The sequence below is a fragment of the Bos taurus genome, chromosome 10, assembly GCF_002263795.3.
Source record: "Bos taurus isolate L1 Dominette 01449 registration number 42190680 breed Hereford chromosome 10, ARS-UCD2.0, whole genome shotgun sequence".
In the NCBI taxonomy this organism is placed as follows: domain Eukaryota; kingdom Metazoa; phylum Chordata; class Mammalia; order Artiodactyla; family Bovidae; genus Bos; species Bos taurus.
In genome coordinates, this window is record NC_037337.1 from 54,312,626 (window position 1) to 54,328,181 (window position 15,556).

Here is a 15,556-nt window from a genome sequence, read left to right on the forward strand (position 1 = left end):
TTCATTCACATTATATATATAGCACAAATCACTGGAGGCCCCTGCTCCACATAGTCCCTCAGGAACCCACATTGACACACATTGCCATGTTGTAGCCTCACCACTGAAACACAGGACTCCCAAGGTGCCACAAAGGGGGTAAAAGGATATTCAGTTTAGTTCAGTCACTCAGTCGTGTCTGCTTCTCTGACCCCATGGACTGCGTCACGCCGGGCTTCCCTGTCTATCACCAACTCCCGGAGTTTACTCAAACTCACGTCCATAGAGTCGGTGATGCTGCCCAACCATCTCATCCTCTGTCGTCCCCTTCTCCTACCTTCAGTTTTTCCCAGCATCAGGGTCTTTTTTCCAGTGAGTCAGTTCTTCGCATCAGGTAGCCTCAGTATTGGAATCTGATTGTTTGCTGTATGCTTTTCTATCTAGGATGTGAAAGGGCAAAGCATTATCTAGGCCATTTGCAACATTAGGTCTGTAATATTGCTTTTCAAAGTTTTCATACTCAAAGTTTCTGAAAAACCACCTGTATAAAGATATGCTTATGTAAATGGGATGATTGACACGCAAGGTCTGCTTACCTACTTGGGAATAAACAAGATTTTTGCCAAAAATTCTTCAGAGTGGTTTCCTAGAATGTATTTGACATCTGAATCAAACTTCAGTTCCAAGATTCCTTTTGGATATCTTCTTGCAAAGATTGAACTATAGGGGAGAAGCCTCATAAGCTTTTGGGCAAGATTTTCAACTGCAGTAGTGGGAACTTATCACCTTAGTTCATTAAACAAACTAGATAGTACTTGAGGTTCCCCCTAAACTTGAAGACACTTTTAATAACTTTGCTTTGAGAACTTCTCTCTTTGTTGAGAACTTCACTTCTTCAACTCAAGAAAATGAAGACTTTTAAGCCTAATAAATAGGGATGTTGATAATTGTCACTGGAAGTTTCAGGTCAGATGCTCAGATATGTCTGCCACATATATCAAGCTCTATTAAAAATTGTAATGTTTATTGTTGTTAAATATATGTAACATAAAGTTTCTCATTAGTACTATTTAGCATATTCACAGTGTTATGTAAACGTCACCTCTACCCAGTTCTGAAGCATTTTCATCACCCCAAGGAAACCCACTAAGCAATTAGTCCTCTTACTGCTCTCTGGTAGCCATTAATCTTTCTCTCGCCATGGATTTGACTGTTCTGGATATTTCATAAAAGTGAAAGCATTTGATAAATGGTTTTTTGTGTCTGACTTCTCTCACCTAGCATAATGTTTTCAAAGGTTCATCCACGTTGTAGCATATATTAATGCATTATTTTATTTTATGGCAGAATTTTAAAATTATAATTTTTTAAAATGTATGCAGTTTTTTTCCTATCCTCTAAAAATAAAGCAGCAAATCCATCTCGCATACTTCTTTTTGACAATTAATGGATCTCCACATGGAACAAAACTTTATTTTGATGTTTAAATCTTTATACAGTATATCAAATAATCTGATGTTTAACATACTTGCCACATGATATTCTTGCCTTGATATAATCAAAGTTAAGGTCTTATACACCATGGATCACTGTTTTGGAGGCCAGGGATTAGCAGGAAGTGACAGGTGTATCCAAAACCAAAATTCTCATGGTAAACTCAGCTTCACTGGACTAGAATGCCATCACTGTACACTTAAGTCATTTTGTTCTCGTTTGCTTCTTAGAATTTTGATGTCAGTTTTAGTGAACTCTCTGATTATTTTCTTCTGTGTGTGGAGTCCCACATAACAAAAGAGTAATTGACAGTAGTAATTTTTCACTGTTTGAAAGACAAACTAAAGGATGCAGCAGTGAGTTTGATCTTTTTCAAAACGATTCCATCTTTGAATCATCTCTTTGGTACTTTATCCTAATTTGGATTATCTTCTGAATTCCTTCTGGGATTTCTTCCCTGTTCTTTTCTCTAGTATATATAAAAGTTGAAAACTATAGAAACCAAGGTTTTTCCAACAACATAAAGTTTTTTTTATTCTTAGTCATCAAAAATGGTGGGGTTTTTTGTTTGATATTTTTAAGTGAGGTGTAACTGATGTAACATTATATTAGTTTCAGGTGTACAACATAATGATTCTGTATTTGTATATATGGGCATACCTTGTTTTATTGCATTTTATTACACTTTACAGATATTATTTTTTATAAATTGAGGGTTTGTGGTAAACCTGCCTGCATTATCAGATGATGGTTAGCATCTTTTTAAGCAATAAAATACTTCTAATTAAAGTATGTGCCTTGTTTTTTAAATATAGTGCTGTTGCATACTTCATAGACTATATTACAGGGTAAAGGTAACTTTTGGAGAAGGAAATGACAATAAATTTTCACATTTTCCAGCATTCTTGCCTGGAGAATTCCATGGACAGAGGAACCAGGTGGGCTACAGTCATGGGGTCACAAATAGGCAGACACGACTTAGCGACTGAGCACGAGCAAAGATAACTTTTATATGCACTAAGAAACCAAAAATTTATGTGACTCACTTTATTGTAGTATTTGTTTTATTGTGGTGGTCTAAGACTGAACCTATAGTACCTCCGAGGTATGCTTGTATTATAAAATGATGACTGCAATAAATCTTGTTAACCTTTATCACCATCAGATCAGATCAGATCAGATCAGTCGCTCAGTCATGTCCGACTCTTTGTGACCCCATGAATTGCAGCACGCCAGGCCTCCCTGTCCATCACCAACTCCCGGAGTTCACTCAGACTCACGTCCATCGAGTCAGTGATGCCATCCAGCCATCTCATCCTCTGTCGTCCCCTTCTCCTCCTGCCCCCAATCCCTCCCAGCATCAGAGTCTTTTCCAATGAGTCAACTCTTCTCATGAGGTAGCCAAAGTACTGGAGTTTCAGCTTTAGCATCATTCCTTCCAAAGAACACCCAGGGCTGATCTCCTTCAGAATGGACTGGTTGGATCTCCCTGCAGTCCAAGGGACTCTGAAGAGTCTTCTCCAGCACCACAGTTCAAAAGCATCAATTCTTCGGCGCTCAGCCTTCTTCACAGTCCAACTCTCACATCCATACATGACCACAGGAAAAACCATAGCTTTGACTAGACGAACCTTTGTTGGCAAGGTAATATCTCTGCTTTTGAATATGCTATCTAGGTTGGTCATAACTTTCCTTTCAAGGAGTAAGCGTCTTTTAATTTCATGGCTGCAGTCACCATCTGTAGTGATTTTGGAGCCCAGAAAAATAAAGTCTGACACTGTTTCCACTGTTTCCCCATGTATTTCCCATGAAGTGGTGGGACCGGATGCCATGATTTTTATTTTGTGAATGTTGAGCTTTAAGCCAACTTTTTCACTCTCCTCTTTCACTTTCATCAAGAGACTTTTTAGTTCCTCTTCACTTTCTGCCATAAGGGTGGTGTCATCTGCATATCTGAGGTGATTGATATTTCTCCCGGCAATCTTGATTCCAGCTTGTGCTTCTTCCAGTCCAGCGTTTCTCATGATGTACTCTGCATTAGAAGTTAAATAAACAGGGTGACAATATACAGCCTTGATGAACTCCTTTTCCTATTTGGAACCAGTCTGTTGTTCCATGTCCAGTTCTAACTGTTGCTTCCTGACCTGCATACAAATTTCTCAAGAGGCAGATCAGGTGGTCTGGTATTCCCATCTCTTGAAGAATTTTCCACAGTTTATTGTGATCCACACAGTCAAAGGCTTTGGCATAGTCAATAAAGCAGAAATAGATATTTTTCTGGAACTCTCTTGCTGTTTCGATGATCCAGCGGATGTTGGCAATTTGATCTCTGGTTCCTCTGCCTTTTCTAAAACCAGCTTGAACATCAGGAAGTTCACGGTTCACATATTGCTGAAGCCTGGCTTGGAGAATGTTGAGCATTACTTTACTAGTGTGTGAGATGAGTGCAACTGTGCAGTAGTTTGAGCATTCTTTGGCATTGCCTTTCTTTGGGATTGGAATGAAAACTGACCTTTTCCAGTCCTGTGGCCACTGCTGAGTTTTTCAAATTTGCTGGCATATTGAGTGCAGCACTTTCACAGCATCATCATACATAGCTACAAAATTTTTTTTTTATAATGAGAATTTTGGAGGTCTATCCTGGCTACTTTGAAATTATATTCACCATTGCTATACATTATATCCCTGTGACTTACTCATTTTGTAACTAGAAATTTGTACTTTATGACCCCCTTCTTCCACTCCTACAATCTACACTCCCTCCCCCCACCTCAGGCTGCCACCAATCATCACAGTATCCGTGGGCTCAGGGTTTTTGTCTGTTTTGTTGTTGTTTTTAGATTCCATATAAAAGGAAGATCATATGATATTTATCCTTTTCTGTCTGACTTGTTTTACTTAGCATAGTGCCCTCAAGGTCCATTCATGTGGCCACAAATGGCAAGATTTCACTCATTTTTATGGCTGAATAATATTCCATTAAGAAAGACAGTTTACCCAAGGGGAAAAAAAAGATGTTTTGTGTTGCATTTTCTTAGACTTTGCCCGTAATAATACTTATGGGTTTTTTGGTAACATAAACTATTTTTGATTTAATGTGAAAGGCTCTGTTGGGTTTAAGTGGGTGATGTTAGTAATATTCAACAAGAGGTATTAAGGAACTATATTTAAGACAGGTTAAAGTGGGGAAAAATAGATACAGGCAAAACAGATAGTTAGAAATTTTTTAGTAACTCAAGAATCGTTGTGGGCCAAAGAGCTAAACAGATATTTCTCCAAAGAAGACATACGGATGGCTAATAAGCACGTGAAAAGATGCTCAACATCACTCATTATCAGAAAAATGCAAATCAAAACCACAATGAGGTACCATTTCACGCCAGTCAGAATGGCTGCTATCCAAAAATCTACAAGCAATAAATGCTGGAGAGGGTGTAGAGAAAAGGGAACCCTCTTACACTGTTAGTGGGAATGCAAACTAGTACAGCCACTATGGAGAACAGTGTGGAGATTCCTTAAAAAACTGGAAATATTTCCATACAAATTGTGAAATTATTTGTTACAGCTCTGTGAAGAATACTGTTGGTAGCTTGATAGGGATTGCATTGAATCTATAAATTTCTTTGGGTAGTATACTCATTTTCACTATATTGATTCTTCCAATCCATGAACATGGTATATTTCTCCATCTATTAGTGTCCTCTTTGATTTCTTTCACCAGTGTTTTATAGTTTTCTTTATATAGGTCTTTAGTTTCTTTAGGTAGATATATTCCTAAGTATTTTATTCTTTCCATTTCGATATTTGGCAAAACTAATACAATATTGTAAAGTTTAAAAATAAAATAAAATTTAAAAAAAAAAAACTGGAAATAGAACTGCCATATGACCCAGCAATCCCACTGCTGGGCATACACACTGAGGAAACCAAAATTGAAAGAGACAACATGTACCCCAATGTTCATCGCAGCACTGTTTATAATAGCCAGGACATGGAAGCAGCCTAGATGTCTGTCAGCAGATGAATGGATAAGAAAGCTGTGGTACATATACACAGTGGAGTATTACTCATCCATTAAAAAGAATACATTTGAATCAGTTCTAATGAGGTGGATGAAACTGGAGCATATTATACAGAGTGAAGCCAGAAAGAAAAACACCAATACAGTATACTAATGCATATATATGGAATTTTGAAAGATGGTAACGATAACCCTGTATGTGAGACAGCAAAAGAGACACAGATGTATAGAACAGTCTTTTGGACTCTGTGGGAGAGGGCGAGGGTGGGATGATTTGGGAGAATGGCATTGAAACATGTATAATATCATATGTGAAATGAATCACCAGTCAAGGTTCGATGCATGATACAGGGTGCTCAGGGCTGGTTCACTGGGTTGACCCAGAGGGATGGTATGGGGAGGGAGGTGGGAGGGGGGTTCAGGATGGGGAACATGTGTACACCCGTGGCGGATTCATGTTGATGTATGGCAAAACCAATACAATATTGTAATTACCTCCAGTTAAAATAAGTAAATTTATATTAAAAAATTAAAAAAAAAAGAATCATTGTAAGTTACTTCAGGGCAGGGACTATTGTGTTGTTCATCTATTTCCAGCCTTTATATAGGTTGTGATACACAATATGTTAACACTTATCATTTGTGGAATGTTACACAAAATAAAATTAGTGAATAAATAAATGAGTAAATGAGTTCTCCTTTATTGTTGAAAGAAAGACAGCTAAAGACTTAAACTAATAGAGTGGCTGGGAAAATAAAGAGACTGGAAGAACATGGGGGAAAGAGTTAAGAAGTCTAAATGGAGGATTAGAATGGAACACACCAAGAGGAACAAAACTAGGCAGACTCCCAAACTGAACGCTGGGAAACTAGAGAAAAGAAGATGTTAAATAACAGTTTTGAAAGGAAATGTCTGTGTTTCTATAGGATTTTGTTGTTGTTGTTGTAGAGGGGAAAGTTATATAAGATATTGCTGGTCAGTCTATCAGATATTAGAACTATTTGGAAAATACCCCATAGACAGTAGAATGAAAACAATGTAGATTTGAGAGTTGATTGCATGTAATTGATTAAATCATTCTGTGGATAGATTCTAAGATTAAACCATTTTTGAATGAATTCTGGTGAGAATAAGAATAGGCTAAATTATATCAGTTTATGCTTTTTAAATAAATTGGATCTGTGTTTAGTTGTACTTTATTATGTAAGGATTCTGTCACCAAAAATGCCAGTAATCTGTCTATATTTTCCATTGCAGTGCAATTCAATTGTAATGCAGTTCAGTTGTAATGAATTAGGTTGCCAAAATGTTACATATGTTTTTATTGCAGTAGGATTTATGGCAGATTTAAAACTATCTTGTGGCAATCTCATCTGGGAAGACAACTATACAGTCCTCTGAATAGTGGAAATTATTTTAAAGGTTACATTTATAGATAAAATGACAACGTTGCAGAACAGTAGTGACAGACAATCTTACAAATAGATTCTGCAAATAGCATCCACTGTTGCAAGTCAGAGAATAATCACATCGGCGTTGTGTGAAAGGGACTGTTGTTTGTACTTTGGTACAGTTGGCCCTGTGGATCCAGAGGTCGTGCACTTGCAGTTTCAACCAACCCAGGATCACATTTGATTCCTTGGTTATGGTGCTTAAGGAGGACCATTTTATGTAAAGGACTTGTGCATTTGTGTATTTTGGTATCCACAGTGGGGGAGAAGGGAGTTCCTGGAACCAGTTATCCACAGATACTGAGGAATAACTGGATTTTTAAACCTCAGTTCCACCCCCATTGACAGTAGCATCATTAGTCACATGTTCTAGATTTTTGAGAATTAGAAAAGAATCCTAGAAACTGTCTCTTTCATTTTACATTTTTAAAGAAAACCTGATAAGGCATGGAAGTCTCACAACCAGTTAAATGGTTAGGCTATTAGTAAATAGTCTCTTGACTCCCAGTCTAGTACTTTTCCTGTAACATTGTACAACCCTCCTTTAAATGAGGTTTAAAATGAGAAATTTTTATCTCAGCATTGATTTGATTTTATTTGTACCCAGGATGTAAGAAATAATAAGAAAGTACCATTTTCTCTTACTAATCAGCATTTTATACGCAATAAATTTGTCAAACAACATGAGTGTATTATTTTACTGATGAGAAAAAAGCCTAGATTTTCTGTGCTTTGGCAAGTGACTCATTCCATCTGGTTTAAATTTAGATAGTATTTTTTTAGGAAGATGTTAGTAAATTTTGTTGAGGGAAAAACAATTTTTAAAATGACCTTTGTTTTTTAATCCTTTTTAACTAACAGCAAGAAGTTGAGAAGTTTACAGACCTAGAGAAACTCTACCTCTACCTTCAGCTGCCTTCTGGTCTCAGCAATGGAGAGAAAAGGTATATCTCTTCTTGTCTTTGCCTCAGTTACACTGTTTATATGTGTGTTGTGCTTATTACTGTTTTGCACTATTTCTAAAATCATCAGAAAATGACTGGCAAAACAGTAGATATTTTAGTCTTTGATCATATTTGGTTAAATGTTTACCTGTAGTTTTTGCTAATTTATTTGTGTACCTGGGTACATTTGTGTACCTGAGTCAGTCAGTTTAGTCGCTCAGTCGTGTCTGACTCTTTGCAACCCTGTGAACCGCAGCACACCAGGCCTCCCTGTCCATCACCAACTCCTGGAGTTTACCCAAATTCATGTCCATTGAGTCAGTGAGGCCATCCAACCATCTCATCCTCTGTTGTCCCCTTCTCCTCCTGCCCTCAATCTTTCCCAGCATCAGGGTCTTTTCCAATGAGTCAGTTCTTCGAATCAGGTGGCCAAAGTATTGGAGTTTCAGCTTCAACATCAGTCCTTCCAATGAACACCCAGGATTGATCTGCTTTAGGATGGACTGGTTGGATCTCCTTGCAGTCCAAGGGACTCTCAAGAGTCTTCTCCAACACCACAGTTCAAAAGCATCAATTCTTCGGTGCTCAGCTTTCATTATAGTCCAACTCTCACATCCATACATGACTACTGGAAAAACCATAGGCTTGACTAGACGGACCTTTGTTGACAAAGTAATGTCTCTGCTCTTTAATATGCTCTCTAGGTTCATCATAACTTTCCTTCCAAGGAGCAAGTGTCTTTTAATTTCATGGCTGCAGTCACCATCTGCAGTGATTTTGGAGCCCAGAAAAATAAAGTCTGCCACTGTTTCTACTGTTTCCCCATCTATTTGCCATGAAGTGATGGGACCAGATGCCATGATCTTAGTTTTCTGAATGTTGAGCATTAAGCCAACTTTTTCACTTTCATCAAGAGGCCTTTTAGTTCTTCTTCACTTTCTTCCATAAGGGTGGTGTCATCTGCATATCTGAGGTTATTGATATTTCTCCCAGCAATCTTGATTCCAGCTTGTGCTTCCTCCAGCCCAGCGTTTCTCAGGATGTACTCTGCATTAGAAGTTAAATAAGCAGGGTGACAATATACAGCCTTGACGTACTCCTTTTCCTATTTGGAACCAGTCTGTTGTTCCATGTCCGTTTCTAACTCTTGCTTTCTGACCTGCATACAGGTTTCTCAAGAGGCAGGTCAGGTGGTCTGGTATTCCCATCTCTTTCAGAGTTTTCCACAGTTTATTGAGTACCCGAATAAATGCTGTGAAATGCAATTGGCTTATGTTTTATAAATAGATCAATATATTTATGCAGTGTGGGAGATTTTGAAAATTAAACTGAAAAATCAAAGAATAAACATAACTATTGTGAACAATAAAGTGCAAGAATTTTTTTAGGTTGTCAGGTAAGCAGATCACAGAATTTTAAAAAGGGAGGAAAAAGTGAATTCTCTGTATGGCACATGAATTTATGATAAATGTGTGATGTTTTGAGTGCTTGGGTATTACTTTGTTTTCATTAGTAAAAACATGTAATAGCCTCATTTAGAAAATGTAGAGATAAGTTGTTGGTTCATACATTCTACTCTGAGTTTCTCTACCCTTTTAAAATTTCTCAGAATTCATTTCATTTATAGACGTTACACTTAAGAGTCTCCTACTTTAAAAGTATATGTATGAAAAGAAATGGAGTGGAAAATCTGCTGCTTTTACTTTTTCCCCTTGAACCAAATTTTGTAACTGTTTTAATATTTTTTTTGTCCTAGAAATTGGTCAGTAATTTCTTTGGAAATACATAAATTATTATTGTTTTTGTAGCTGAAATGAATGTCCGAGTCAAATGAGGAGCTTCCCTCACATTGTCTTGGTTGTTCATTTCATGAAATTAGTTTGTAAGTGACAATGCCAGTTAATAAAAACGTATAATGTTTAGTGAAGACGTTAGTCTGGAGAGGAGGGCCAATTACAGGAAGGCCCATGGAGGGAGATTTGTCCTGTCAGGATCTCTCGAGTGTGAATTCCATTCCAAAGCATAGAAAGTAAAATTTTAGGGTAGTTACTTGAGAATGCTAAGCAAATAGAAAATAAACAATGTTTTCGATAACTTTCATTTTGTAGTTCGATGATTTCATAAGTTTAGGCAAATGAACAGGCAAGTAAGTGAGCAGATGTCCCCTTAGAGGGAGTTGTGGGCTAAACAAATACCTTATGTTTTCAGTACTCCATCACCTCTGCCGTTTTAGAGACAATGGTAGGGGATGGAACAGGGCCATAACTTCAGCCGAACACTAGGTATAGAAAATGGCTCACAACCATAGGTGGACAATTTGTGTTTGGAAAGCTGGGCATATACTCTAAGCCCAGAGTTTGGTTTGATCATTTATAGTGTGTTTACACACAGTCCTTTAGTGGAACATTTAGGCCTGGCTCAAAAATTATCAGTGAATTGCCGTCTGTTTCAGCTAAAATATGTTCTTGTTTTATGATTAGTGATCAGAATGCCATGTCATCTAGTCGGGCACAGCAGATGCATGCCTTCTCCTGGATTCGAAATACCCTAGAGGAGCATCCTGAGACTTCACTGCCCAAACAGGAAGTCTATGATGAGTACAAGTAAGTTGTATGTGTGTATGTCTGGCATACAATGTATTAAAGAGCTTAACTATGGCTATGATGATTTGTTTATCATTGGTGAATATCATGCTGGTATATGAGAGTTTAACTTGGACATCTGTAAGATTCCTCCCATGTCTAAGCTTCGCTCATTGTGTATATAATAAAGAACAACATTACTGAGTGAAAGGATTTCTGTAAAATTCTTCTGGATGACAGGAGTGATATCTGAAGGCATAGAGACCTGAGAAAAAAAGTATATGGAATGTTGTGAATTTTCTCAGACAAAGGAGTTCAGTGCCTTGTACATAGGAGACAGTCAGGCAGTTTTGATTGTACATGTAATTTACTTAAACGTGGTAAGCACAAGTATAGAGGCTAATGGGCCCTTCTGATTAGAGAAAATTAAGAGATCCTAAATCTAGTCTTGTTTAACATTTTATAATTGATTTAGAGTGTTCTGGCAGAGTAAATGAAATCAAAATTTTCTGAATATTGAAATATCAAAGCAAGGAGATTCTCTGTGTTGTCCTTACACAATTTGGAAGAAAAGTATCAAGTAAATGCTGCTGTTAACCCTTGTATGATGCAAAAGAACGACACTTTCTAAGATCATTGGTATCTAGAAAGAAAACTTTCTATCCTCATTAAAAATTCTGATTCACTCACCTTAAGAAATGTGCTAGAGTTGGAGAAAGTTTAAAGGGACATGTCTGAAACAAATCAAGGGTACGAGGTTTAACTGAACAGCTTTAGATGTTTCCTCTTTAGGAAAATTAAAGCTAAGAGTACTTGTGACCCAAATCTGTAAAGTTCATTTTCTCAATCTATAGCAATCTGCTGAATACCGCCTACATGCCATCTCAAACTCTGTAAAGTTCTGAGGATACAATAAATAAGACACAGCTTCTACCCTCAAGAATATGAATTTTATATATATATATATATATACATATATATATATATATAATTTTTTTAAGAGCCTTTTTCTAAAGACCTTTTGGACTAGTCATCTTCCAGTTTGGAGTACCTTAATGAGGTTTCCTGAATAAAAACCTAACATAGAGTAACAAGTCTTAAATTGATTCTGTTCTAAATACTCACTGAAAAACCTTTATTTTGAATTATTTCTGTTCATTGCAATGGCAGATATATTTATGTGAAAACCAATCCCTTTAACAGTCATTAAAATCAAAATCTCTTTGAGAGAATAAATGAAGTTATAATCTAAGACTGTATCTTTTCTTTTAACTGTATTTTTATGCTAAATTAAGATATTATTAGAACTAAAAGGTTTAAGGGACTTTCCACACGCAAAGACAGTTGACTTACAAACTGTTACAAATTTTTATATTTGTTGAAACTTTTGAAGCCTGATAATCACATGTATTTATGAAAGTGATGACTAATGTGTTAGTTTTTCTAATTATGAAAGTAGTATGTATTCATCATGAAAGTTTGACAGATAGTCATAAATGTATAAGAAAACTAGCACCAGTAAATCATACTACCTAAAAATAAACATTTTGGCTTATTACTTCTTTTTATTTTTTCTAACGCCTTCTTTTCTTATTATTGTTTAATCAAATTTTGACCCCACTGCTTATACAATTCTTAAATGAGGAAACTGTTTACAAATAATACTGCAGTGAATATTCTTGACTATAATTTTGTGTAGATTATTAAAATTGGAATTGCTGGCTTATGAACCACTGTATATTAAGGATATTAACTACTAAAATGTAATTGTTCCAAGATTACTGTTTATTCTTTAATTTTAGTTTTTTATACGTAGTCAGATCTGTCTACGTCTTTGCAGCTTATGAAATTGCTATTTTGCTTAGAAAGAACTTCCCAGTGCCCCTAGCTGCTGAATAATCCATGTGTATTTTCCCTTGATGTTACTCATTTCATTTTTCATGCATAACCCTTTAGTCCTTCTGGACCAAGTATATATGTTTATTTTTGTAAACAAATGCCTTAAGATAAGGAACTAATTTTAATTTTTTCTAAATGGTTAATTATCCCAGTCTTATTTATTGATAATAAAATTTTTTTTTCACAATACTAATCTAAATGTACCTTTTATCTTACTAAAGCCCTTTGGACTCAGTTTTCTTTCTTTGTATTTTTCTCTTCTTACTTTAACACCATAGTATTTTTAAGTATTTTAGCCAGTAAATGTTTAAAAAGCTAAAAATTAACAGCGGTAGGACCAGCCTTCTCTCATGATCCCTTTATTTCAGAAATGTCCATGGTTTTATTTTCATACCAATCAATTTTTTATGATGCTTGAAATCACTTTTCTAACTTATATTGGCTGTTTTATGAGAAATTGATACTGAAATTTACCAGAATGCTTTTTGGGCATCTGTTAAAATTATTCAGTCCTTCTTCTATGATCTATTAATATGATGTATAATGATAGTACCTAATATAAACCCTTCTTTTATTCCTAGAATGAATGTCTTCTGCATGTCAGGATGTGTAATCTTTTAGCATACTGTTGATTTCTCTTTTCAAGTATATTTTGTAGGATCTTTGCATCTATATTCATAAGTGAATTTTCTTTTTTGTGCTATCTTTGTCAGGTTTTGATATCAGGGTTAGGCCAGCTTCGTAACTGAATTGGAACTCTTTCCCTAATTTTCTGTGCTCTGGAACAGTTTATATAGCATGGGACTTACTTGTTCTTGAAAGTTTTAAAGAACTCAGCTATAATACCATCTAGGCCTGGAGGCTTTGTTGGAGGTAATTCTTTGACAATTTTTTGTATTTTTTCCTGGTTAGATTTTTTTACTTCATTAATCTATTTTGATCATTGGTTTTTCCTGGAATTCATTCAGATTTTCAAATATATTGGCATGATATTACAAATACTATTCTCTTACAAACAGTATCTTCTTTATCTGTTGTATACTTTTTTATATTTCTAGTTTTATTCATTTGAATTTCCTTTTTTTTTTTTTCAAATTATACTTAGCTATAGTTTACTTTTATTGGTTTTCTTTTAAAAAACAAAGATTGATATGTTGGTTTTATTTTTTTTGTATTCCGTCTCATTTTTAGGTGTCTTTATTTTTGTTATCCTGATTTTTTTCAGGTTTTTTCCTTACTAAAGATAAGAAGACTTCCTACTTAAGATAAAGACATTTGTATCTATGAATTTGCCTCTTATATTTCTGGCTGTATTCCTTAGGTATGGGTACAGTTGTTACATTTACCATTACTTTCTAATAGTGTGCAATTACAGCTTTGATTACTCCTTTGTACCAAAATACTTAGGAACTTTTTATGTGCTTGAGGGAGTTGGACTTTTTTTTTCCATTTTTGCACTTAATTTCTAGTTATATTACTGGGTTGGCCAAAAAGTTCATTTGGGTTTTTCCGTAACATCTTACCCAATATATTGTAGTCAAAGAATGTGGCTTATTCAGGTTTTTATTTTTTGTAATTGTTTGAGGTTTACTCTCAGCCTAACACATTATGAATTTTTATAAATATTTCTGGACATTCTCTTTTTTTGCACTGTATATTGGCTTATATTGATAAATACTAAAACTACTTTGCTGTAATATTCAAATTCTGCAAAAAAATCCTTGCTCTTTTGTCTATTAGTTGAGCACAAGTAGTGAGTTAATCTTTTACAAAAGTAATGTTTCTCACAATTTCTTATTTTTGATGGGTTTTTGCTTCTGTCTCTTCAAGACAGAAAACATTCATGATTGTGTATCTTTATGATAGTTAAAACCTGTTCTCAACCAAAAAAAAGATCCTTTGTCACATTAAATGTATGTTAAATTCTCTGATACCAGTATTTGTAACCCATCTTGGATATCAGTCTAATATAAGTGTCTATTTGTCCATCCTTTTAGTCTCACCATTTATATCATTTTGCTTTAGGCAGTTCACATTATTACATTTCTAAAAGTTGTAATCTAACATTGTCTCTGGTCTTGAAATCTGACTGACAGAAGAAGCTGGTGAATGAACCAGTCCCAGAACACTGGTGTTTGCACACAACTAGCAACAGAGATGGCAGCAACCACAGTTCCTGCTGCTTCTTCCTCCTGCATGATAGAGAAACACAAGCATTAATCTTAAGTACATTTCTTACAAAATAATATGCAGCCTGTTTTAGCATTTTTGAAAATCTGTTTGCTTTCATTCTGAGTAGAATCACAAATGTTCAGATTTATAAACTTGACAACTTTGGCTACAGTGTTTCCTGGGACACAAATGTCCAAATCCTTTTTTTTTTTTTTTAATATATTTAATATTTTAAGGAACATGATTGTTTTGCTTTTCAGTTTGTATATAGCCATTAATACAAACTATATTATAACTATATTAATTATTATAACTATATTAATATAGTTGTGATTCTTGTGTACTTATGCATGTGAGTTTGTAATTTCTATTGTATTAATCAGTGTAATTTAAATTTTGAGGACAACCTTGAAGTTAGAAATAGATTCTAGTAACATATTTAAGAGCTTTAAATAGTGGACATTTCATGAGTTAAATGGCATATAAATGTTCTCCATCTGCTTAAAATCTAACTCAGACCTAAACATGTGGGCAGAATTTATAAATTTCTTAAATATATATTGTTTAATGTTATATCATCAGTATAAAGTAAATGAAAGCAGATATTATTCCTGCTTTATAAGTGAGGTCCTTATGATTCGGAAGTAACTGTTCTGGACAAATCTGAAACCAGGATTTCTGACCTTAAAGCTGAACTCTTTTTACATTAATCCCTATTAACTCTAGAAACTTGTCCCAAATGCTGTTGTTTATGGAGTAGCATTTTCCAAACCTTAATTGTATTTTAAATATATTTAACTATTTAGAAATAGTAAACTAAAACATAAAAATGATCAGTTTCAACATTATTAAATTATGTTCTTATTTGACAGCTGAATATGTATATTAAATATACCTAAGACATAAACTGGCAAAAGATTTTTACCATTTAAATTTACATTAATACTTGTAATGTCTGAGTTGTTAACCTAAATACATTGTCTAGCCTTTAAGTTACAACTTTTCAGGTGTGG

At 35.0% G+C, this 15,556-nt stretch overlaps 1 protein-coding gene across 5 annotated transcripts in view; it reads left to right on the forward strand.

Annotated features, from left to right (window-relative positions):
- Positions 1-15,556, forward strand: part of RFX7 (regulatory factor X7) — a 141,250-nt gene that overhangs the window by 88,446 nt on the left and 37,248 nt on the right. For all 5 annotated transcript variants that reach the window (XM_059890605.1, XM_059890606.1, XM_005211769.5 and 2 more), the window contains 2 exons: positions 7,808-7,890; positions 10,371-10,493. In XM_059890605.1, coding sequence (XP_059746588.1) covers positions 7,808-7,890; positions 10,371-10,493 — 206 coding nt within the window. The remainder of the gene's footprint in view (positions 1-7,807; positions 7,891-10,370; positions 10,494-15,556) is intronic.